Here is a 24,386-nt window from a genome sequence, read left to right on the forward strand (position 1 = left end):
GTCCTCCATTCTCCCGCAGGAGGCGCCCCTGTGGCAGGTCGGTGCAACTTCGCCCTGCCCTGGGCGCCTAGGCTGCAGTCCCACCCCCGCCCTCCCCCAGCCCCGGCCCTGGAGCTCCCCGGGCGGCCGGCTGAGTGACGGGCGGCCGGTGATTATGCGGAGGGGGAGCGGGGTGCGCCGCGGGCGGCAGCGCTGACCCTTCACATTTCCGATCCGCCGGGACCCTCATCCATCCGAAGCTGCTCTTTGTCTGGCCGCCTAATTGCCGGCGGACAGGATGGATGGCGGGACCGACAGCCGCGGAATCCCTAATAAAGGCCGCGGCCGCCGGGGAGGGAGCGCGGGAAGGAGGGGGAGAAAGAAGGAAGAGATGGAAGGAGGTGGGAGGAAGCACCGGGCCGCGGCCGCCGGCTCAGAGCCGCCACGCGCTTCGCACAAGGGAGCCAGATCCGCCTAGGGTGCGGGACCAGGAGTCCCAGGTCGACCCGGGTCAGGGTGCGATGGGTATGGGGTTTGAGAAGTCTCCTTCCTGTTGGACAAAAGGAAAGAACTAAGGACCCCGGGCAGAAGGCATCCAAGGGGCCGACCTCGTTTCGCCGAGCCTTCGAAGATTCCAACTTGGCGCTGCCTCCGGCGCTTCGGACTCTCGCCAGTCCGGAGGCCGGCCCTCGGTTCACCGCACCACCAATCCCCTGCTCACCCATCGGTCTCCCACCGCGGGATCCACTATCCCGGCGGAGAAATGAAGGGTCCGACCGCCTTCTGTGCGCCGCTCGCCAGATTTCATTAACTGGAGGCTGGAGCTGGTGGACAGCGGCGAGGAGACGAGAGCAGAAGCGGGTGGAGAAAGAGGCTAGGGCGAGGAGCCGCACCTGGCAAGGGGTCAAGGGCTGCGGAAGGAAGTCAGCGTGATCTGACCTGACAGATAGCTGGGGAGCCAACTCTACCCGCTCCCTGTGGAGCCAGGACCCTGTTCTCAGCCCCAAGAGCTCTGGCGGCGACCCTTTAAACCTAAGGCTGCACCGAGCCGCGCTGAGGCTGAATGGAGGGCCTAGGTCCGGCGGCGTACCTGCCCTCGTGCCCTTCACTGAAGCCTGTCGACCCTCCGCGCGGGAGGGCAAAGTGTGCGACGGTTCTTGGGCCGCAACTGTGTTCCCACCGGTGCAGCGAAGAGAGCGGTCCTCAGCAACTCCGGTCGGCTTTCTTGCCTTCCACCTCTGGGGCACATTTTTCTGCGGTTGTCTTTGTTTCCTTCTCCCTCCTTTTTGCCTTCCCTATCCCCTTCGGACTTAGCTCATCTCCTCAGCTGACTTGGGCCAACATCCGTTAGCTAACAACTGAGCACCAGTTGGGTGTCAGCGCTGGGGCTGGAGGATGGGGGACACGCTGAGCCAAAGCCCTGCCTCAAACACATAGGTCCTCCCTGAAACCCATTCACATCTCTCGCCCCAATCCTGTCTTGCTTTTCTTGCCCTTCCACCGCCTTGGGTGTCATCTTTCCTTTCCAGGGCAGTGAAAAAGAAGCCAGGAGATCAGAACTCGAGTTCTAGAGTTCTAGGGCTGCCACTTACAGGATGATACAGGGCAAGCATTTCTCCTTTCTGGGCTTCAGTTTCCTCATCTGTAAAATGGAGACAATATATCCACCTCTCAGGGATGCATCAAGGATGCAATGAGAGAACTTACTTGTAACAGCTCTAAAATACTGTAAGCACTCGATCATACTATTTCCCTATCCATGTTATTCCCCGTCCTCTCAGGTGGGCAGTTTTCCTTTCTCTTCATACCAGGAGTCTGGTACCATGCAACTCAGATTGCTTCCAGAACTGTGCAATGTTAACATGTAGGGACTGAAAGCCAGAGTGTGTGTATGGGTGTTGGGTGGGGGAAAGTGGAGAGGAACCACAGTATAATGGCCCGGAAAGGTGGGGAAGGAGAGGGTGCATGGGGGAGAGAGGCATGTCCTTTGATCTTAATGTAACATCAACCAGCTGGTTCCTCTGCTCTTACAGATGAGGAAACTGAGGCTTGTAGAGGTTATCCTTCAAGTGACAGGAGTCAATCACACTGCCAGGATCTTTCCTCCCATGGGTTTTCTATTGCTCATTTCCTCACTCCCTTTCTTCCCTTGAAGGGATCTGTGACAAGGAGTGTGGGAGAAGGAACAAAAAGAGAAAAGCTTCAAGGAGCCAGGACCTTTTGGCTAGACTTCATAAAATTTTAACAAGAAAACTTCCTCAGAGTAGAAGGGATATATCACATGCAAATCATATGCTAATCACATGCTAATCTAAAGTCTAGTCCTCAGAACTCTGACATACACCTGGTTGTAAGCCCAGGGGAAAATTCTTGGGAGACCCCTGGGTTCCAGGACAGAACAGGTGAGGATGAGTTCCACTTTGCATCAGGTTATGGAGTTAGGGTTTATTTTACGATTGGAGAAGTGTCAAGTGGATACTTTGGGATTAGGGTCAGGGTTAGTGCAGAGTCAAGGGCAGAGGGTAAGGCAGAATTCAGACTGGGCTGTGCTTTTCAATAGGGGGCACCTAGGGGACTCAAAGCCTTCCTCCCCTTCTCCCCTCCTCCACTGCCCATTCTGTGCCCTGAAGCACACCTCTCTACCTATTTCCCATTCCCAACCACATCACCTCCCTGGGTCTCCCAGTTCAGTTTGCCCAAGGAGCTCTGAGTAAATTGTTCCAGACCCAGCCTGGGCCCCAGCAGTTCCTCTTGAGCCCAGACACTTGGCTTCTGGCCCCAGGAGCACTAGCTGGCCTTGACCCTACCCAGGTCCCTCCTCAGCCGAATGTGACAGCTGCAGGGGAAGCAATAAGGACCTGGTGAGCTGGCAGCTTCATTCCAGAGTGTGGGGAAACAGCAACAGAACATGAATAAATTCATGGAGCTGGCCCCTCGGCTCCTGTGAGCCAAGCCTGCTTCCCCCACCACACACACCCGCTGCTGCCTTGCAGCCCTGCTGGTCACCGAAGCTCACAGTCTGGGCTGGGGACAGGAGGAGAAGGCAAGCTCCAGAGAGAAGAGGGCTAGGACCTGAAAAGGGCTGAGGTGGAGGAGCTCAAAAAGAGGGACTTGGTAAGTCGGAGAGAGGGGTGGGGAGCAGGGCTGAGCAGAGAGGGCCTTTAGTGAGTGGGTGGTGGGAGGAGGAGGGAGAGGTGGAAGGACCTGGGGTCGATGGGGCTTGAGGATCGGCCAGGGAGGCCAGTGTGAGCCCTGGCCTGCTCTCTCCTCTCTGATCCATCCATCATCCAGCCTGGGGGAGCAGATTTGGAATTAGACATGCACGGGGCGACATGGCCCTTAGCCCCCCGAGGAAGACAAATGGCGACAAAGACCTTGAATAAAATTTGTATTTATGGTTGGAGGAGGCCCCTCCCCCACTGACTGCCAATCCTTTCTCTCCCAACCCTTTCAAGCACCTAGGGGACCTCCCTCCAACAGGCCAAGCTTCAGCAACCTCTTTCTTCCTGCACCATTATGGGCTGGGAGGTGCAGAGAAGGGGTACAGGAAACAACAGATGAAGGAATCACCTTCCACCCAATAATTATGCCCTGATGTATACTGGACTCTCATTTTATGTATTGTAATTTTATACATTACAGTAGTGGCTTATCCTAGTCTCTAAGAGATCCTTTGCAGCTGTCCACCTCCAGGGCCTCCAAATATCCCAGTTTGCCAGTCCTGGGACTCCTTCTTCAAGCTTCTGGCCCCCGGAGACCCTGTGAGCAGGAAATTTCCCCTGGAGGGGCCAGATCCTGAGGAAGGATGTTTCCTCTTGGCCACCGGAATGACCACTCACCTCTCACAGGAGGGTGCCTAGCACTGAATCTGCATTATTTGTTCTATTACTTTACATAACCAATTTCAAATCCCTCCCCCAAACATTTGTTGTGTGAGGTCCAACTTCTCTGAGTTTCCATCTGACCACAGCCCTTTGAGGGAGGGGGAAGGGGCAGAGATCCTGGAGCTGGCCAAGGTCTAGGACAAGGACAGTGGTGGGGCTGGGCTGGGCCTGCAGGGCCTTCTGACTCTCCCCAGTAAACTCAACACTTCAGTCCTGAGATAGGAGAGATGACATTTGTGGGGTACCACATTTAGGGACTAGGAGAAAGACAAATATAAAACCTCCCTTCCAAAAGCCCTCACACATATACACACAAAGACAACACACGATCCACAATCCCACTCACCCAGGGGCACACAAGGCCAGGGTCCCATGGACACGTCCACACTTGCCAGCACACTGTCACAATGCACAGGCCCAGAGCCTACCACACTGCTCCAAGAAGCGCCCCGCCTCCGCGTCTTCCCCACAGTTGATATGTCACATTGGAGTCCGAACACGGACCTGGGTGTCTCTCCGCAGCGCGCCATTTACATTTCTCTCTCGATCTGTCAACCTGTCTTGGCTCCCGTCTCTCTCTCTCCGTCTCTGTCTCTCCCTCTCCCCCTCTGGGGCTGTCAGTTAGTCTCTTTTCCAAGCTTTGTCTCTGTCTCTGCGTCTCTATTTGGCTTTCCGCCCCTTTGATTTCTCTGAAGCTCCTTCTCTGCTTTCCTGTAGGTTTCCTGCTCGCTTTCCCAGGCTGGTCTGTTTTCTCACTCTGTTCCCTCGCTCTCTCGTTTGCTCTGCGCCCCTCAACACTGGGGGTCGAGGGTAGTAGAGGTGCCTGGAGATTTGCCTTTTCCAGTTCGGGCCAACACGTACCCGTTGAACCCTTGACCATATACTATTTGGTCCTGGGCACTGAATGGCAAATTTCTATTCTTTCCTAGTCCTTTTTTTTTTTTTTTGCTTGCGGGCTTTTTTTTTTTTTTTGGTGGGGGTGGGGTGAGCCGGGGAGGGCTCATTTTTGCTCAGGAATCTACCTCTGTCTTCTTATGTGTATCTCGACCGCTTTTTATCCCATCGCTGTTTGTGGCTTCCTTCAGGCTCTAGGAATACCAAACTCAGGGTAGAGGGTGAAAGTAAGGATAGGGTGGGGGCAGTGAATCCCTGCAGAACTGGCTTAGAGCGGGTCCGGAACCGAGAAGCTGGGGGGACGCGGGACGGGGGCCGAGGTCTGCCCCGCCTCCACGCTTCCCTCTCTGGGCGCCAGGGGTCGCTCGGCCCCCCACCTTCCCCCGGCCGCTTATAGCGGCTCCCGCCGCGCCGGCTCACACCACCCGCACTGCCGCCCAGGGAGGGAGGGGAGGAAGGTTAGGGACGCAGAGAGGGAGAGCGCTAGCAGGAGGGAGACGTGGGGCCAGGGCTCCAGCAGGCGGCTGGGGCCGCGGCTAGGGTGGAAAGGTGGGTCAGGGCTCGCCGAGAGCCAGAGCGCAAACCTGCAGAGGAGGTCGCGTCCGGTGGGCATCACCCGCAGCGCAGAGCCCGGGACGTCCAGAGCGCGGAGAGCAGTCCCAGCTCCGGCTGGAACGATCCGTCTGGGTAGCCGGGGACCTAGGCGCCGCCATCCTCGAAAGAAAGCAGCTGTCCGGAGAGCAGGCATCCTAGATCCGTAAGAAACCAGCCGTCCGAGAAGCCGCCGATTTCAGGCGCCCGGGAACGTTAGAGTGAACGAGAGGGTAATAGAGGACCACGGACTCTGAACCGTCTGGAGCTGCCTCTGGTCCACGGGGGAACCTCCGCCTTGACGGAAGGTTTGGGGAGCGGCACTGCTGAGGCGGGAGCCCGAAGGGGTGGGGGGGCCGGGCGCAGCCGTCGGGGGGGTCCCGACCCAAGCCCGAGCCCGGCCACCGCCTCCGGGGCCCGCGGGAAGCCCCAGGCCTCCGGCACCATTCCGCCCAAGAGTGAGGAGGACCTGCTGGCCCTGGCCGCGTCGCGGCTGAGCCGCCGCAAGCGGGTGGCGGGCGCGGCCGTCGGGGTGGCCATGGTGCTGCTGCTGCTGGTGGCCATTCCGCTGCTAGTGCACAGCTCCCAGGGGCCGGCGCACTATGAGATGCTGGGTCGCTGCCGCATGGTGTGCGACCCGCACGGGCCGCGAGGCCCAGGACCCGACGGCGCACCCGCCTCCGTGCCCCCCTTTCCTCCCGGCGCCAAGGGAGAGGCGGGCCGGCGCGGGAAGGCAGGTCTGCGAGGGCCCCCGGGACCACCAGGTCCTAGAGGGCCTCCAGGAGAGCCAGGCAGGCCAGGTCCTCCGGGCCCTCCCGGTCCAGGCCCCGGCGGAGTGGCGCCCCCTGCCGGCTACGTGCCTCGAATTGCCTTCTATGCTGGCCTACGGCGGCCACACGAGGGTTACGAGGTGCTGCGCTTCGACGACGTGGTGACCAACGTAGGCAACGCCTATGAGGCGGCCAGTGGCAAGTTCACCTGCCCCATGCCGGGTGTCTACTTCTTCGCTTACCATGTGCTTATGCGCGGCGGTGACGGCACCAGCATGTGGGCCGACTTGATGAAGAATGGACAGGTGAGATGCCCCTCTCCCATCCAGCCCCAGACAGGGAAGCTTTCGAAATCCCCCTACTTTCACTACACAACCCGAATCTCTTCCCCACACAGTGTCACTAAATCCAAGAAGGCCAGCTTGCCAAGAACTCAGAAATCGCTTCACTTAGCCGAAAAGGAATTGGGGGCCAGAGAAAGGAAATGACCTGCCCAGGGTCTCACAGGGACGTTAGGAATGGTGTCAGAATTAAAACGCAAATCTTATTGTATAAGCAGCTGCTCCTTCGCAGTCCATCTGCAGGCAACTATACACCAAACCTCTCTGGTATCTCACCCTGCCAACTAGCCTCTTTTCTCATCCTGTCTGGTGCAGCTCTCCTGGCCTTTAGGTTACACAGTCGCTCATGGGCTAGTTACCAGAGTCCAGCTCTTTGAAATTAGCATGGAATCTGAGTTTCAAGCGGTGGGCAGTTGGTAGCTGCTCCTGTGTGGGGGCATTAAGCTTGGATTTTTGAGGATAAAGTAAAAAAGAAAGAAAACACTTGCTCATTTTCCAGGCAACTCTATTGCTAGTCCCAAGGCCTGGGGTCCCTGGTTTTAGAGTGGCCTTTACCCTCAGCTAATAGAAAGTCAGTAGGCAGAGGTAGAAGATGTGGCAGCTTAAGGGCCGGTCTGCAGGAATGAATTTGGGAGAAGGAAGGAGGCAAAGGACAGAAGCCTCGGGCCCCAGCTGGGTCCTGTGGTCAGAGTCGGAGTCACTGATGCCTTAGCTTGGGAGAAAAGCCCCAAAGACTCAGCTCAGGGTCTTGTCTGAGACACCCAGCAGTGGGGGAGAGAGGCCTTGGGGTGGGGGTGGGGAACTGTGCCTGGGCTGCTGGAAGCCCAGGGTGTAAGGTTAGGGCTGAGCTGTGACCTCCTCCCCCTGCTGTCCGATGGGGTCATTTGACCATGGTGCATCTGGCCAGCTCCTCCCAGTTGTCCAAACCCCAGGTCTTGCTACAGCTGCAGCACCTTTCACCTCCAAGACCTGCAGGTACTATTCTGGGGTCTCCTTCCAGCCGAGCCACCCCAGGAACCCAGGGAAAGGGAGTGAGAGTGTATGTGTATCAGAGTGTAGAGTCTATGTGCATGATGAAGTGTGTGGGTGTGGGGTTCGGAGGTGTGAGAGTGGAGCGGTGTCCACCTGCCTGTGGCACTGAGCAGGTGTGCCTGGTCTATGCGGGGTGTCTGTCAGGGCCGTGGGGGTGTGTGTATCTAGAGTGTCAGTTCCCGAGGGGGAAGGCCCCGCGGCTCCCACTCTGTATTCTGTGGTGCGGGCGCTGCGGCCCTGGGGACGGTAAATAGTGATTAGAATAATGATGAATAATTAATGAGTTAATAACCAGCCCCCGCGGGACAGGAAGAGGGGGGCTGGGGAGGGGCTGGCGGCGCGAGGCGACCTGCTGCAGCAAGACCAGAAAGGGGAGGGGCTACCTGTTGGGGCGGAAAGCGACCCCCACGTCGGGGCACCCTCGGGTACTAGGAGGGGCGATTATACAGACTGGCATCTTCCCACAGCCCTCACCCTTGCTTGCACACGTACAGGCATGCCTGTGCCCTGTCACCGGGGGATGGGAACACGAGTTTAGGAGTTCAAAGCGGGTTCAGAATCTTAGAAGTATCCTACAGTCGAACTCTTATTTTTTAAATGATAATAGAAAATCTATATAGCGTTTCCTTTGTGGGAAGCACTGTTTTAACACACTTCACATGTAGTAACTCATTTAATCCAAACAACCTGATGAGGTGGGTTCTATTATTATCTCCCACCTTATAGCTCAAATGGAGGACCAGAGAAAGCGTGACATTTGCCCGCTTTCCGGCAATGAGTTAATGAATGGCGGTGCCTGCGAAGCACCTTGTCTTTCCCGACCCCGGCAGTCCGTTACCGCCGTGTCGCTTTCACAGGTCCAGTTCCACCTCCCTGACCGACCCCTCCTCACCCCAGCTCCGTAGAAAGCGTGAGTGGGTTGTCCTGTTCTCCCTACTAGGTCCGGGCCAGCGCCATCGCCCAGGACGCCGACCAGAACTACGACTACGCCAGCAACAGCGTGATCCTGCACCTGGACGTGGGCGACGAAGTCTTCATCAAGCTGGACGGCGGGAAGGTGCACGGCGGTAACACCAACAAGTACAGCACCTTCTCTGGCTTCATCATCTACCCGGACTGAGCCGGGCCCCGTCCCCGGGCGCCCTCGCTCGCCCTTCGCCTCTGCGCCCCTCCCTACCACCTTCAGCTTGCCCCACCCGAGGCGCCACCCCATCCTTTGAGAGCCTGGCGGTGGACGGACCCTCCTGCTCCCCGAGGTGGCCTTAATGGGCGGACTCTTAGTGCTCCGGGGTGTGACTACGTGGCTGGGGAGCTGAGCAAGCCGGTGGGAGGGGCAGAGCGACTCGGGAAGGGACCACCCGCATCCGTGTGCATGCCTGTGAAAGCCGGGGCAGCGAAGCGAGATGGGTCAGGGGTCATGGCCCTCTCTTCTGCCCGAAGCTAGGCAAGTTTCACTAGCTGTAGCGCAGAGGCACGGAAAGCAGAAAACAGAAGGGAAACTCTGGCTTTGGGGAAGGGAGAACACATCTGGGTGGGAGAAGAGGAGACGGGGTAGGCGCTGGTCCTGTCATGACTTCTCTGCCATCTTCTCCCTCATCTCCATTTTCAGGCTTCAGGCTCTTCTAGCTTTGGCAGTCCTCCTGTGAGCTGGGGGAACCAGTCGGTTCTTTCCTGGCACTTAAAACTCATCCTGTACAGTCTCCATATCACCCCCATCTGGGTTAGGCCCTGGGGCTACAGCTGCTGCTGCCTCTTCCAATAAAGTAAAGCTGGAGAATGTGGGTGCCTCTTAACTTGGTGCAGAATAGGAAAAAGTGGCTGAATTCTTCCTCACTCCTCTCAAGGACCCCTACCCTATTACACTCTGTCAGAGGCAAAGGTTTAGTTATCCTTGGCAAGGTCTGCCTCTGGGAGCAGAGGAGGGGAGTGGCCCAGGGTTTCTACTCTGATACGGCAAGGGTGTCAGCTTCAGGAGAGCTTTGAGGCCTTCTGCCAGAGGGAGACACCAACCAGAGTGACACTAACAAGGGATGATCTCAGAGATATGGGTCTGGTGCTTCTGCTTTTTGCTGATGGTGCGGGGGAAGACTTCTAGGGAGCTCTATGCGATGAGTGAGTTGCTGATGGCTCCTAGGAGTGGCCAAGATTTCAAGGAGGAAGGAGAAAGCAAGTCCCCAAAGTCCTACATTCACCTCCGCCCCCCAACAGATTCACTCATAGAGCCTGCTGGGAGGGTAGGGTGGGCGGGGTGGGGTGACCTGGTCAGTTCCTAGGTGAGCGAATCTGGGGGAGGGGGAGAACCCAGGGCTGACCTCTAAGTTGGAGAACACTGCCACCATGTGGACAAGAGCAACACAGCAGTAGCTGGCCTAGGCAGGACCACAGGAAAAGACAATTGGACACTTTAGAAACTTTATTGAAGGACAAAAGGATGTCAGTTCCAATCCACGGTGTGGAAAATAAATAAGGTTAAAAGGAAGGAGCAAGACAGGACAGGAGTGAGTGGACACGGATGCCTCATGACGGAGAATCCTGTGAGGCAGCAGAACCAACTGGAATAAAACACTAGGGAGAGAGAAGACTTCGTCACAGCCCAGCCATTCTTGAACTGTACCCAGCTCTTCCCACTGTAAAGAAGCCAAGGTCCACCCCCTGTCCCCACTTCCCACAGGGCTCTGTGCAGGTACAGCTGGCTGTGGACGGAAGGCTCACCAGGGCATCCTGCCATTCCAGCAACATGGCCACAGGGTTGGTGCAGACCCTGGTGAGGCCTGAGGGAGGGGCTCGGCTGGTGTAGAAGGCACACTCATCATCCAGGCAGGCCTCATGGAAGCCGTGGATGGCAGTCAGACACGCTTTGAGGCGCTGCCTCAGGGCCATGGTCCGAGGGGCCGGATGGCTGGAGCCTGAGAGTCAAGGGCCATGGAGAGTTCAGGGTGGACTCTGAAGTCCAAGACTTCCACCACATACTGCCCTTTCCCACCCCCAACCAGGGCCAAGCCAATTAGGAGTACAGGGCTGAAAGTGCCATATCATCCAGCCACCCAGCCACCCCTATGGGAGAGCCAGGCTGGGGCAAGGTAGGTAGGGGAAAGAAAGCATGGGATCAGCTGGTGCAGGGCAGGCCCTGCTCCCAGCAACAGATGAGGACATCCTTTGTTCACAACCCCACCCAAGCAACTCCTTACCTGCTGGGCCTGGTGAGGGCTTCAGAGACTGGAGTGAGCGGATAGGGGGGCTGGCACAAAGTGGGCGCTGGGAGGAGAAAGTCAGGCTGGTGGTCGCTGGAGCCCACTGACTGGTGCGGGGCCATGGACTGGACTCTGGATTTCTGAGTTCCACGGAGCATGCCTCTGATACCCTGGGATCTACCCTAGTGGAGGGCTCTAGGAGTCCTATCTGCCCCTGGGAGCAGGACTGAAGGGGTCCAGGTTCTGCTGGAGGGCTGGGCTCTGATGCCTCAGGCTGCTCCTGGGTGGAGGGCTCTGGTTTCTCAGGCCCCCTCCCATGGCAGGACTCTTGGGGGCCTGGCTCAGCAGGAGGGCAGGGCGGGGCAATCTCAGGCTCTGCTCCAGAGCAGGGCTCTGGCTCCCCACACTCCTCTGAAAAGTAAGGTTTTGGCAACTCAGGGTGCTGTAACAGTCCAGGAAGGTGAAAAGTCTCCGGTATTTTTTCAGGGGCATTCAGAGTTCTAGAAATCTCAGCCAGCAGGGGTTGCAGTTCCACCATATCCAGAGAGGAGCTTCCATTAAGGGGGGCACACTTGCCCTCTGCCAGCCCCTCCACTTCCTGCCGCAAAAGCTGCTGCAGGATACTGATGCGCTGTAGGTAGGAGAGAGCATGATGTCACCAGCATGTCTTGTACCCACACTGTCCTATTCCCATGCCCACCCACCCCCACTCCTATTTCTCAGTCCCAGCCCTGTCAATGTCCGTCAGCCATTGAAGCTGTTACCCACACCAGCTCACCTGCATCTTCAGCTCTTGGAGGTTGGGGGTTCTACTGGGGTGGGGTCCATAAGGAGTCGACACGGGTGGCTTCCCAGGCCCCTCCTGCAACCTTATACCACTCTCCTGGTCAAATAACCGGACTGCAACCTGCTCCTGCCACATGGGAGGAGAGGGGGCCACATGAGGAAGTCAGGCTGGGGTAAGAAGACTAGTTTGAGTCCCACCCTCATGAGGAAGGGATCAGGTCCTTAACTGAGTGTCCCCAGACGGATTAGAAGGGGCAACAGAGAAGTAGGGAGAGTTGGAGGGTTAGGTAGCTTTTTCTTAAGAGCCCACCTGCCTCAAAAATGCTGGGCCTGAGATCAACAGGACAGAATGAGGTATCTCAGGATGGGGAAGTTCAGATACTTACCCAGCGCAGGGCAGGCTCTTCAGGGCAAGGTTGAGGGGAGAGGCCACTCAACCCTCGGGCCTGGGTTAGAAGTGAGATGCCATGACTCTCCCTGTACCCATCTATCATCCTCTTCCTCCCCCAGCCCTGGCCTAAGCCTGTGACCTCCCCCGCCCTCTCTTACCTGCTGAACTCTGGAGGCTGATGGGAGCGGTGTGAACTGGGTTTTGGTGCGGGTGGCGAGACGCCGCAACACTGAATATGAGATCTGGGGAGAGATGGGGGTGGCTGAGCAGGGACAGATCGAGACCCAGCAGGGATCCCAGCCAGACTGTTCTGCCCTTGCCCAGCCCCCATTAGCTACAGATACAAACTGGAGCTGAGGGGCCAGGGGATGGTACACGCTGAGCCCGTCCAAAGGGTGATGGCCGGGTGATGGCAGGTGGCACTGCTTGGCCAGGGGAGGGCATCAGGCAGGAGTCACAGCCGTCCTGTGGAGAACCAGGTGGAAGAGTGATCCCTCCCACTTGGCACTGTTCTGTCTTGTTCTCACTTCAGCAGCCAGTGTGATTCTTAAAGCTAATCAAATCATGTCCCTCCCTTGATCATCCCCCTCCCCATGGTCTTCCACTCATTCCAAGTCATAGCCAAGGTCTTATGCTGGTTTATAAACCCTTACCCAACCCGATCCTGTCATTGCTCTAACCTCTCACTTCCTCTCCTTCTTATTCTGCTTTACCCTTGCTTTTTTGCTGATCTTTAAGCATACCAGGTAGACCCCCTGTGTACATGTGAAGTTCTCATGTCCTGGAATGTTCTTCCCCCAGATTTCTGCGGGGTTCACTCCCTCAACTCTTTGTGCTCTTCATGAAGCTACACCTCAGTGATACTCCCTTGACCCCTGAAACTGCAATACCACCCACTCCCTCCAGTTCTCCTTCCCTTATAGTACCTGAGGGGCTTCCCTGGTGGCTGAGACAGTAAAAAAATCTGCCTGCAATGCAGGAGACCCAGGTTCTATCCCTGGGTTGGGAAGATCCCCTGGAGGAGGGCATGGCTACCTACTCCAGTATTCTTGCCTGGAAAATTCAATGGACAGAGGAGCCTGGCGGGTTGTAGGCCATGGAATTGCAAACAGCTGGACACGACTGAGCAACTAACAATTTAATACCTTATTTTTTTTCTTAACAGATAACTTATAACCATCTGACATACTATATATTTTACATGAGTGTTTATTTTCTTTCTCCCCTTCTAGAATGTGAACTTATTTCCTATTGTACATTCAGAACCTAGAACAGTGCTTGGCACATAGTAGCTGGTCAGTAAACCCTTGTGTGTGGAGGAAATGAATGAGCTGTCAGATCTGTCTCACTCTCAGCACTGACCTGATGGTGACCTAAATATGTATCAGACTGTGACCTCTGGAGGCCTCCAGGGGCCAGTGCCACTCTGGAGAGGGCTTGGGTCCATCTAGGACAAACCGGGACCCAATGAATATGCTGAGATCCAAGTGGGGACTGCTTGGCTCTACCCACAATCCTCAGTGCTGCTGGGGAATTCCTCATGCACATCCTCTGCCCCTTCCCCCATCCCAGGAGGGTCCCATCTCACCCTGGTGTGGGTTTTATCTCGGGTTTCTTTTAATGGTACTCGCTGGGCCAGGCCGAGCGGGCCGCCTCCTCCTTCATCTGACTGAGTGACAACTTCATGTTCCCCTTCAGGGAGAGAGGAAGCTAGGAGGAGACAGGAAATTTGCTGTAGTGTCTGAAACACACATCAAAGTCTGGCACATGGCTTTGCAACCTCCAGAAAGGGTATGCCAGTTTGACAGCCACTACTGCACCATTAAGGCTGGGGACCCATCCAGTACCTCTTTGAACCCAGCACTATCTCAGTTCAGTTCAGTTCAGTTCAGTCGCTCAGTCGTGTCCGACTCTCCGCGACCCCATGAATCACAGCACGCCAGGCCTCCCTGTCCATCACCAACTCCCGGAGTACACTCAAACTCATGTCCACAGAGTCGGTGATGCCATCCAGCCATCTCATTCTCCGTCGTCCCCTTCTCCTCCCGCCCCCAACCTTTCCCAGCATCAGAGTCTTTTCCAGTAGTCACTCATTAATCTGAATACCCTGAGTGGGCTAGGGGTGTGGTGATGGCTCTGAGGGGCTGACAACAGGACAGTGAGTGGAAGGTAAATCTTGCAGGAAGTGGCAGAGAGAGGATAGAAATGGGGACCACCTTCTCTGACTAAAGTGCAACCGGGCAAACCTCTGGCCAATGAAGAAGGTCTCTTCCTCTCTGTCTCCTCCTGATCTGGCCTTCCCACCACAGCCTTCCTGAGCTTTCTCTCGGTTTGCTCCCTACAAGCAGGCTCCCAGCTGACGTTCTCTCCCCATGGCCAGACACACTCACCAGGCTGCACAGAGGTCTCCAGAAGGGATCCTGAGGCCTGGCTCATTGAAGTCCTGAGGACAACAAGGAGAGTGGCAAGCAGTCACTGAGTACCAGGTATGATCTGGGCACTGTGCTAAGTGCTTTATAAACATCATTTAATTCTCACAACAACTTCAAATGATGATACAAACATTGTCCTCATTTGGAAGATTAAAGAAACTGAAGCTTAGCAGGTAAGGCAAGCTTGAACAACTTGTAAGTCCTGAGAGTCAGGCATCAAACCCAAACCCCATTTGTTCCCACAGTCTATGCTCTAGCCACTACACAAGGGATGGCACCTCTCATTTCTTTCCCCTTCCGCCCCTCACAACCTGAAGAAACTGATGCCATGTTGAGGCCGGATTACGAAGGCCTGAACTTCATTGCAAGGGTTCACCTGGGCAGTCATAGATTTTCCCCTCCCCCCGCCCCCAGGCTGGTGGGAAGTCCTAAAGCTACCAGAGGGCCCAGCCCTAAAGGACCCCTGTATCAGACACTGAATCATTCTTTTCCAAATGACCTCCTCCTTACTTGTTGCTGCCACTGGTCTCTCTTCTTAGTTCCTGGAAACAGGGAGGAGCGGAGGGGTGACAGGAAGAGCCTGAAGGTAGAATCTGAGCCACACAGGAGCAAGAAAAAAAGGAGAATCAGAAGCAGGCTCCAAACCTTCAGGTTTCACAACCAACCCCACTAGCCTCCATACAACCCCTCTGCTTACCAGGAGGTACCTTCCATCCCAAGGCCCAGCTGTGTCCTTAGAAGGAGTTCCCAGGAGCACCTAGTATCAGCCCCTCAAGAACACTCACCAGAGCCTCCAGCCTCTGGGGACATAAGGTCCGACCTCTAGGCCCTGGTCCCTCCAGCCTTGAGAAGCAGGAAGCCCTGACAGGGTCCAGTCGATGGGTAGGGGTTCTGGGGGCCAAATATGCAGAGGCCCGGGCATCCTAGGACCCCAAAAGAGACTCAGTACAGGCTCAGGATTCCCTCCTCAGCCTACCCCAGCCTGATCTCCTCCTATCCCGGCTCATTACCTGACCCCTCCGGATGGTGCCTCCCTGGCTCCCTCGAACCAGTACTCTCTGAGCCAGACTGGGCTGGCGCCCCAGGCGACAGCTCTTCACCCCCTCACCTGACAGGATGGTGGCCAGGGCTGCAGGGTCAGCCACAAACTCTATGGTCCCTGGAGCCTCTGCAATGGAAGAAGAGAAGGAAAGGAGAGAAGGGACAGGAAGGAGGAGAGGCTGAGGAGCTGGGGAGCCTAGCATTGTCACCTTGAGGTGCAAGAGTGAGCCAAAGAGACTCATATAACCGAACTCAGCTCAACAAACATTCATAGGACTTTAATCTGCATAAGACACTGTTCTAGACACTGCCACCCAGAGATGAATACGACAAAGCCCCCATCCTCAGGAAGCTAACATCAAACTATAGCGAGGTAACAGATTCAAGTCAAAGTATGGACATATAAAAGAAGTCCAGGGAATTCCCGGATGGTACACTGGTTAGGACTCGGTGCTTTCACTGCCTTGGCCCAGGTTCAATCCTTGATCCAGAAACCAAGATCTCATAAGTTTCATCTAATAAATGAATGAATGAATGAATGGATAAATGAATGAATAAATAAACGAGTAAACAAAGTTCAGCAAATCATTAGAACAAAAGCAATTGACAGTGACTAGGGGAGCCGGAAAAGGCTTTAGAAGTGATGACACATTGCTGAAGAAAAGGAAGGGCCTCTAAGAGCAAAGACCTTTCTAGGAGCAGGGACTAGGAATTATAGTAAGCAGGAGAGACAAGCCTACAAAGCCCCCAGACCCCACTGCACCAACCCATTCTCCCACCCAGTTCTACAGCCTCCAACAGATACCTGTCTGGGGAGGTGGCCTAGGGCCCACATTTTGACCCCCATGTTTAGGCCTGAGCTCCTCCAAGGGGTTCCGGAGCTGACTGCTCCCCACCAATTTCTCAGATTGCTCTGTCTGACGTGTGGCTTTCAGCCTGGGGCCTGCTGAGTCTGCGAGGGGGCGCTGAATACTGAGCTTCTGCCCCAATATCTAGGGTAGGGGAGAAAAAAAGCTGAGCTCAGCGTTGAGGTGCATTGCTGCTTCCTTGTAGCTACTGTCTTCACTCCCCCAGGCTCCTCTTACCCTTGGATCTTGGTTCTCCTGGTCCAAGGCGCTGGGTTTGACTGTGGGGAGAGGTGGGCGTCTCTGAGAGCGAACGGGAATCTTGCTAGGAGTGGGAGATACACCCCGGAGGAGAGGATCCTTCGTGGCTTGGAGGGTGGTCATGTCGACTACAACTGAAAAGGAGAAAAAAAGATCAGGGATCAAAGGTCAGCCAGTTTGAGGCTTCGGTCCTGACATTCCAGATACTCCTACCTCCGCCCAAATCCATGCGCCCAGAAGACCCGGCGCCTGCAAGGGCGCTTTTCAAAAGGTCATCTCCTGACACTCTGCGCCTACTCTTTCGTCCCAGTATACCGAACTGCCTCTCTTCCCTACGAGCGCCGGCAGGCCTCATTCCCTCCAAGATCTCCGTTCCGCACCTCCCCCTGAGCCCCTCAGGGTCTCTCCCACTTTCTTCGCTTTTCCCCCAACTCTCTCGGCCACTGCTCCAGATACTTCCCCAGTTTGTAAAATACGCCAAGCTCCTGATTGGCTCGTCTGCGCTCCCGCGGAGGCGCGTGACGCAGGGTTCAGCTATCCAATCTACAGGCTTCGGAGGCGGGGCCAAAAGAAGGACTAGTTGTCGAGCCGCTTTCTGGCCAGGAAAAAGAATGACCCGACTCAACCAGCCAATCCGAGAGCGGAGCGCGGGGTGGAAGCGGAAAGAGGAAACCATTCTGAGGTCCAGGAAGGCGTCGGCTCTGACTCTGGGCAACAACGGGCGCTGGCTAACTCTCGCGAGGTCTCGGGACTGGTGCGGGAAGGTCCAGTCTCTCGGCATTGTGGGAAGGGCTTGCGTCCTGAGTGAGGAAAGCTGACAGTGTTGGAGGCTGGCCCCAGCCCCTGACTCAGCTCTGGTCAGAGTTAGGCCGTCAAGCTTTGGGGACGCCTGTCCATTGTGGGAAAAGTCTGCCTAGGTCGAGGAACTGCCTCCAAACGGGCGGAGAGGTCTGGAGAAAATTGAACTAACAATAAGAAAAACGAAAGGTTACAGTGAAAAAGAGAAAAAAGTTTTCCTTTTTCTCTTGCCCTGTTCTGAGTTTTTTTTTTTTTTTACTTCCGGATCTGTAGTCGGTAATCAAGGCTAACTTGATATCTAAACTACATTCTATATGTAACTCCCTTAAAGCTACATTGTGCACCTGTGGCTCCTGTTAGTTACATTCTAACTCAGTGCTAATCACATCCTGTGTTTGGTGCTCACCTTTACAGCAGTCTTTGCAGAGCACCCCTTGTAGTTCTCTCTCTTTTTTTTCTTATACTACAGAAAGGAGGCCACAGTACAATTCATGAAAGACAATGGACCCAACTGCTGGGCTACCTTACACCATGGAGAAGGAAATGGCAACCCTCTCCAATATTCCTGCCTGGATAATTCCATGGACAGAGGAGCCTGGTGGGGTACAGTCCTTTGGGTCGCTAAGAGTCGCATGGGACTTAGTGACTAAACAACAACAGCCTGACTCCAGTCTGTTACTATTTTTGAAACAATGCAAGAGGAAAAAAAATACAAGATCCTTACACATTTGTTCCACATCACTGACCCCTGACTGTGAGCCCTCATCTATATGATCCCCTAGATTCTTCAGGGGTGGGGGAAGGGGGCCACAGTTCTTGAGGCATGTTCTCCCCTCCAGGCTGGCTGAGGTTTAAAGACACCTTTCTATTTCCTCCAAATTCCCTCCATATTGTTTCTTTCCAGCTTCAGTGGACAGAGAAAGCCAAGGTTTTTGGCAACATCAGAAATTTTTTTTTCACTCAAACTTTATGAATGGTGAGGTATGGTCATTTCCCAGAGAAAAAAGAAGACTCAAATGAGGATCATTGAGGCAGTCGTGAGGAGGCGCACAGTTTGGCCCTGGCAGAACAAGTACTGGGGCAAGGAGGTTAACAGCCTCTGCCTGGGCCCTTCCAAGACGTCAAAGGCAGAGGAGGCCAAGAAGCTGGCAGGCTGCGCAGCGGTGGAGAAGGGGATGAGAAATGACCAAGTGCTGGGAACTGGTAGTGATTCTACAATTGTCCACGCAGTGCAATGAATAGCTAAAAGAGTGAAACAAGGGAATCCAAACCACGTTGGTATTCCCACTTCCTTCCAGGCCCATCAGCTTATCCTACAGTATGAGTTATCTCTCAGTGAACCAGAGATCGGCCACGCCATCAATGGTGCTGATGAAGTAGATGCTGACCTCAACCTCACAAGGGCAGTGGAGGCCACCTGACCCAGAAGATTGTGGCTGGCAAAGCCATCCGTTTCATTGTGATCGCCGATTACAGGAAAGATTAAAAGAACCTTGTAGATCAGTGGCACAAGGGGATTCCCATCGAGGTCATCCAATGGCCTATGTCACAGTGAGCTGAACCGGGACCCAGAAGTTTGAGGGCACGATTTAACTTCTGCTGGCTATCAGCAAGGCAGGTCATGTGGTGCGGGATAATGGGAACTTTATCCTGGACTGGAAGTTTGACAGGGTCCACAAATGGAGTAAAGTGAACACAGCTATCAAAATGATCCCAGGCATGCTGGACATGGGCCTGTTCATCAACATAATGGAGAGAGCCTACTTCGGGATACAGAACAGCTTGGTGAACAGGAGGGAAGAGCCGTTCTGAACCGGCCTTGCAGGAGCGTAGTGTGTTCCTCCCGTGTCCCCAGCCCACCTCAGAGGCGTCCACATCTCTCTGAACCTCTGCCTTAATGTGTCTGTGCCAGGTGGACACCTTGAGAGAATGAGGGGTTGAGGGTTAAATCCAGTCTTCTGAAGTACTGTTAGTAAATATCTTTTTAAAAAGAGAGATAAACATATATGTGCTAAGTCTCTTCAGTCCCATCGGACTCTGCAGCCCCCATGGACTATAGCCCACCAGGCTCCTCTGTCCATGGGATTCTCCAGGCAAGAATACTGGAGAATCCAGAACCCAGGAGTGGGTTGCTACTTCCTTTTCCAGGGAGTCTTCCCAACCCAGGGATCAAACCAGTGTCTCTTATGTCTGCTGCATTGGCAAGCGGGTTCTTTACCACCTGGAAGCCCTTTATATATATATATATTTTTTTTTTTTTTACTATTAAAAATACTCAGTTTTTTAAATAAAGTAGAACTAGATTTCATGTTTTCTATGAAACATTTACACACACACACACACACAAAATGAAGCATGTTTTTTAAACTTTTAACTTGAGCCTGATGGTTAAGCTTCTGAATATTTGCTGAGAAATATAAGTCAATTGAAATTGGCGAAACAAAGGGCCAGCCAGCAGCAGTTCCCTGATGCTTTACTGGAAACATGGGAGTTTGTTTACTTTTCTGCCGCACTTTTATTTTTATGTTTTGTCATGATTACGCACAATACATAGTTACTTGTTCTAAGATGTGAACTACAAAAGTCTGACAAGTGTAGGGGTGTGGTGTGTAGTGACTCAGAATATGTAAACTATCGGGGAAAATGTGGGGGTTCTTCTGCTGAGGTCAAGGGATTCATTCTGACCCTTCTTGTTGAAGGCGATTGGACAGAAATACTTGGCCAGTACTGCTGAAGTACTGCTGTGAAACACATTTAAATGATTGTCTTTTTGTTGTTGATATTTTTTCGTTCCTTTATTGTTACTTTGCATGATTCAGCTTCAGAGGTTATTACCGCTTTATATTTTTTGAAGGTTGAAATAAAACAGTACAGTGCCAAAAAAGAGAAAAGACCAGTATCTTTGGAACTCAAAACAGCTAGCCTGGAGGACGAGGGAGAGGTGTGGCATCTGCCTGTTGGCACGCAGTGGGGTGAAAATGAGAGAACCTGGAACACGCTGTTAGGATGGAACGGGTTAACCTCTAGTGGGGAATGGGCCATGGTTTCAAATGTACAGGACACATAGACTCTCTGCCTGACTGCGGTGTTTCCTATCGCACAACGCTGGGAGTTATTCTTGAATTCCTCTTTCCCTCCCCTTCCAATTTCTTCTTCACACCTTTTCATTATCTTTGGAATTAATTGTTTTGCTTCCTCCTCATTACCTTCAACCTAATCTCCCTTCAGTTCAGTTCAGTTCTGTCGCTCAGTCGTGTCCAACTCTTTGCGACCCCATGAATCACAGCACGCCAGGCCTCCCTGTCCATCACCAACTCCCGGAGTTCACTCAAACTCATGTCCATTGAGCTGGTGATGCCATCCAGCCATCTCATTCTCTGTTGTCCCCGTCTCCTCCTGCTCCCAATCCCTCCCAGCATCAGAGTCTTTTCCAGTGAGTCAACTCGTTGCATGAAGTGGCCAAAGTATTGGAGTTTCAGCTTTAGCATCAGTCCTTCCAATGAACACCCAGGATTGATCTCCTTTAGAATGGACTGGTTGGATCTCCTTGCAGTCCAAGGGACTCTCAAGAGTCTTCTCCAACACCACAGTTCAAAAGCATCAATTCTTCGGCGATCAGCTTTCTTCACAGTCCAACTCTCACATCCATACATGACCACGGGAAAAACCATAGCCTTGACTAGAAGGACCTTGGTTGGCAAAGTAATGTCTCTGCTTTTTAACATGCTATCTAGGTTGGTCATAACTTTCCTTCCAAGGAGTAAACGTCTTTTAATTTCATGACTGCAATCAGCACCTGCAGTGATTTTGCAAAAGCCTCCCACCATCTGTTCTCTCTTGCTCTCCACAATAATCCATTCACCCTATAGCAGCTAGAATAATCTTTCCAAAATGCAAATCTGATCATATTGCTGCTGTGTCTTGACTTCTCCCCACTCCAACTCCCCGTCTTATATCACTTTCCTCTTCTTCTCTGCTTTCCAACTCCATTGCCACTCCCAATCCTTGAAATTTGTCATGGTCCTTCTAGTCTCTCTGTCTGGAATACTTCCCAGCATGCCTATTCACGCCTCCAAATTGATGTTCACTATTACTTTCTTATAGAGGCCTTCCTTGAACCCCTCTACTCACAGCACTCCCTAATCTAAAGAAAAAAAGTTTCCTTAGTTATGTGCTCTCAAAGAACTGTGTTTCCTCAGAGCTTGTATCTCAGCTCTTAATTGTATATTCACCAATGTGAACATAATAGGTCATATTTATAAAACCTGAGCTCTCCTGCTAGACCTCCATGAAGGTGGTGACCTTTTTATTTTTGGCTTACATTATGTTTTCAGTGCCTTGCATTGTTCCTGGCAGTAGAGGTGTTCAATATTTGTTGAATGAGTCAAGAGATGAATGAATAATTGATCAAATGAATACATGGAGAGACAGCAAAGACCTCCGAGAACAAGTAATATTTGAGCTTCCTTTGTACAAGAGGGAACAGTGCTTGCAAAGGCTACGAACACTTCTCTGGAGTGTTCAGAGAAGAGTAAGTCCTCAGGGGTAGATGGAACATAGGATAGTAGGTAATAAAATTAGAAAGATGGTCTGACTGGAGGGAAGGTGGGGGTCACCTCATTCCACTAACAGGTTGTGAATGTACCAGATCCCAACTACTAGGTCAGCAGGGATGGCTGCTGAAAAATACTGTGCACCTACTGTGTGTAAGGCCCTTTGTCAGACATTTGGTACACATAGGGGAGTAAGGCTGAAGTCCAGAGGATGGAGAAACACCAAGCTGGAGGCTGGCTGCTCAGTGGCTTACGATTTTAAGGTAGTCAGCACAGTCCAGGTCCAAGTTCACACACCTGGAAACTTGAGTTTGTCAGGCTACCCAAAGTCGTTCTTGGGGTCACACTAATCAAATTTCTAAGAGAAATTCAGTGATTTACCATGAGCAACATACCTTTTGGTACCAAAATATTTATCTTTGCTCCTCAGGGTACCACCTTCACAGAATCAACATACAAGGGAGACTGGTTTTATACCATAAAAGCCTTCATAAGAGCTGATAACCAGAGTATCTGCCACACTTATAATAGCATCTAACCTATTTTCTGTAGAGCAGTCTGTGACCTGCTTCTATCTGTCTTTGCTGGACCTTGAATATGGGGAGTTGCAAGCCACTTCTCTTGTTTTATTCTGTCATCCCCCCTTTACTCCCTGTTTTCCCCCATTCAGTTCAGTTCAGTTGCTCAGTCGTCTGACTCTCTGCGACCCCATGAATCACAGCATGCCAGGCCTCCCTGTCCATCACCAACTCCCGGAGTTCACTCAAACTCGTGTCCATCAAGTCGGTGATGCCATCCAGCCATCTCATTCTCGGTCGTCCCTTTCTCCTCCCACCCCCAATCCTTCCCAGCATCAGAGTCTTTTCCAGTGAGTCAACTCTTCTAATCAGGTGGCCAAAGTATTGGAGTTTCAGCTTCAGCATCAGTCCTGCCAATGAACACCCAGGATTGATCTCCTTTAGAATGGACTGGTTGGATCTCCTTGCAGTCCAAGGGACTCTCAAGAGTCTTCTCCAGCTCCACAGTTCAAAAGCATCAATTCTTCGGCACTCAGCTTTCTTCACAGTCCAACTCTCACATCCATACATGACCACTGGGAAAACCATAGCCTTGACTAGACAGACCTTGGTTGACAAAGTAATGTCTCTGCTTTTTAATATGCTGTCTAGGTTGGTCATAACTTTCCTTCCAAGAAGTAAGCGTCTTTTAATTTCATGGCTGCAATCAGCATCCGCAGTGGATTTTGGAGCCCAAAAAATAAAGTCTGACACTCTTTCCACTGTTTCTCCATTTCCCATGAAGTGATGGGACCAGATGCCATGATCTTTGTTTTCTGAATGTTGAGCTTCAAGCCAACCTTTTCACTCTCCTCTTTCACTTTCATCAAGAGGCTTTTTATTTCCTCTTCACTTTCTGCCATAAGGGTGGTGTCATCCGCATATCTGAGGTTATTGATATTTCTCCCGGCAATCTTGATTCCAGCTTGTGCTTCTTCCAGCCCAGCGTTCCTCATGATATATTCTGCATATAAGTTAAATAAGCAGGGTGACAATATACAACCTTGACGTACTCCTTTTCCTATTTGGAACCAGTCTGTTCCATGTCCAGTTCTAACTGTTGCTTCCTGACCTGGATACAGGCTTCTCAAGAGGCAGGTCAGATGATTTGGTATTCCCATCTCTTTCAGAATTTTTCACAGTTTATTGTGATACACACCAAAGCAAGAGAGTTCCAGAAAAACATCTATTTCTGCTTTATTGACTGTGCCAAAGCCTTTGACTGTGTTTTCCCCCATAGACATCACTATAATGTGACTGATAGGTTTTTAATTATGCATGTGAATAAAATGGGGCTTCCCAGGTGGCGCTAGTGGTAAAGAACTCTCCTGCCAGTGCAGGAGACATAAGAGATACAGTCGATCTCTGGATTGGGAAGATCTCCTGGAGGAGGGCATGGCAACCCACTCCAGTACTCTTGTCTGGAGAATCCCCATGGACAGATGAGCCTGGCGGGCTATAGTCCATAGGGTTGCAAAGAGTTGGACACGACTGAAGCAACTTAGCACATACATTTATACAATATGTAGGGTTGTATATTTGTTTCCTATTGCTACTGTAACAAATTACCACAAATTTAGTGACTTAAAATAATGCAAATTTATTCCCTGGGGGTCAGAAGTCTAATATCAAGATTTGGCTTGGATTCATTCCTTCTGGGAGCTTCAGAGGAGAATCTGTTTGCTTGCCCTTTTCACCTACTAGAGGTTGCCAGCATTCCTTAGCTTGTTGCCCCTTCTTCCATCATTTTAACTTCTTGCTTCTGTTGTCACATTTACTTCACACTGTGATCTCCTGCCTCACTCTTATGAAGACTTTGTGATTATATTGGTCTGACCCATGTAATCTAGGATAATCTCCCCATATTAAGATCCTTAACTACATCTGTAAAGTCCCTTTTGCCATATAAGATGTTAATAATTTAGAGATTCAGAGGATTAAGATGTGGACATCTTTGGGGATTCATTACTCAATGTACTACAGGTTATTGAGTGTATGTATTTTTAATTTGCACAAACAGCATTGCCATATGTGTTGTGG

The 24,386-nt window shown here is 52.6% G+C and overlaps 2 protein-coding genes and 2 pseudogenes across 3 annotated transcripts; 2 read left to right on the forward strand and 2 right to left on the reverse strand.

Annotated features, from left to right (window-relative positions):
• Nucleotides 1-67: 67 nt before the first annotated feature.
• Nucleotides 68-5,912, reverse strand: LOC148777586 (uncharacterized; annotated as a pseudogene).
• C1QL4 (complement C1q like 4) lies at nucleotides 5,887-8,611 on the forward strand. The gene is made up of 2 exons (XM_055396293.2): nucleotides 5,887-6,423; nucleotides 8,432-8,611. Exons 1-2 carry the CDS (start codon nucleotides 5,887-5,889, stop codon nucleotides 8,609-8,611), a joined length of 717 nt encoding a protein of 238 aa, XP_055252268.1.
• A 1,288-nt stretch (nucleotides 8,612-9,899) lies between these two features.
• Nucleotides 9,900-16,954, reverse strand: TROAP (trophinin associated protein). 2 transcript variants are annotated; one of them, XM_088836938.1, is made up of 14 exons: nucleotides 16,418-16,954; nucleotides 16,138-16,324; nucleotides 15,302-15,459; nucleotides 15,077-15,214; nucleotides 14,802-14,884; nucleotides 14,250-14,302; nucleotides 13,448-13,569; nucleotides 12,208-12,324; nucleotides 12,018-12,101; nucleotides 11,855-11,914; nucleotides 11,461-11,589; nucleotides 10,680-11,313; nucleotides 10,204-10,397; nucleotides 9,900-10,056 (listed from the first exon to the last, which is right to left on the reverse strand). In XM_088836938.1, exons 1-14 carry the CDS (start codon nucleotides 16,559-16,561, stop codon nucleotides 10,009-10,011), a joined length of 2,151 nt encoding a protein of 716 aa, XP_088693064.1. In that variant the 5' UTR covers nucleotides 16,562-16,954; the 3' UTR covers nucleotides 9,900-10,008. The 2 variants fall into 2 exon arrangements, with proteins under 2 accessions (XP_088693064.1, XP_088693063.1); XM_088836937.1 differs by having other exon boundaries at nucleotides 11,461-11,595; nucleotides 16,418-16,952.
• Nucleotides 16,955-17,049: 95 nt separating this feature from the next.
• LOC129535985 (ribose-5-phosphate isomerase pseudogene) lies at nucleotides 17,050-19,048 on the forward strand (annotated as a pseudogene).
• Nucleotides 19,049-24,386: the final 5,338 nt, after the last annotated feature.

The sequence above is a fragment of the Moschus berezovskii genome, chromosome 6, assembly GCF_049115385.1.
Source record: "Moschus berezovskii isolate FMDL1 chromosome 6, NW_MosBer_1.0, whole genome shotgun sequence".
Classification (NCBI taxonomy): domain Eukaryota; kingdom Metazoa; phylum Chordata; class Mammalia; order Artiodactyla; family Moschidae; genus Moschus; species Moschus berezovskii.

Excerpts from the sequence above, each read along its gene's own strand:
- C1QL4 (XM_055396293.2), top strand. The coding sequence starts at position 5,887 with ATGGTGCTGCTGCTGCTGGTGGCCATTCCGCTGCTAGTGCACAGCTCC. Across the intron at positions 6,424-8,431 it reads ACTTGATGAAGAATGGACAG|GTCCGGGCCAGCGCCATCGC; the intron begins GTGAGATGCCCC and ends TCTCCCTACTAG.
- TROAP (XM_088836937.1), bottom strand. The coding sequence starts at position 16,561 with ATGACCACCCTCCAAGCCACGAAGGATCCTCTCCTCCGGGGTGTATCT. Across the intron at positions 13,570-14,249 it reads GGAGACCTCTGTGCAGCCTG|CTTCCTCTCTCCCTGAAGGG; the intron begins GTGAGTGTGTCT and ends GTCTCCTCCTAG. Across the intron at positions 11,314-11,460 it reads TCCAAGAGCTGAAGATGCAG|CGCATCAGTATCCTGCAGCA; the intron begins GTGAGCTGGTGT and ends TCCTACCTACAG.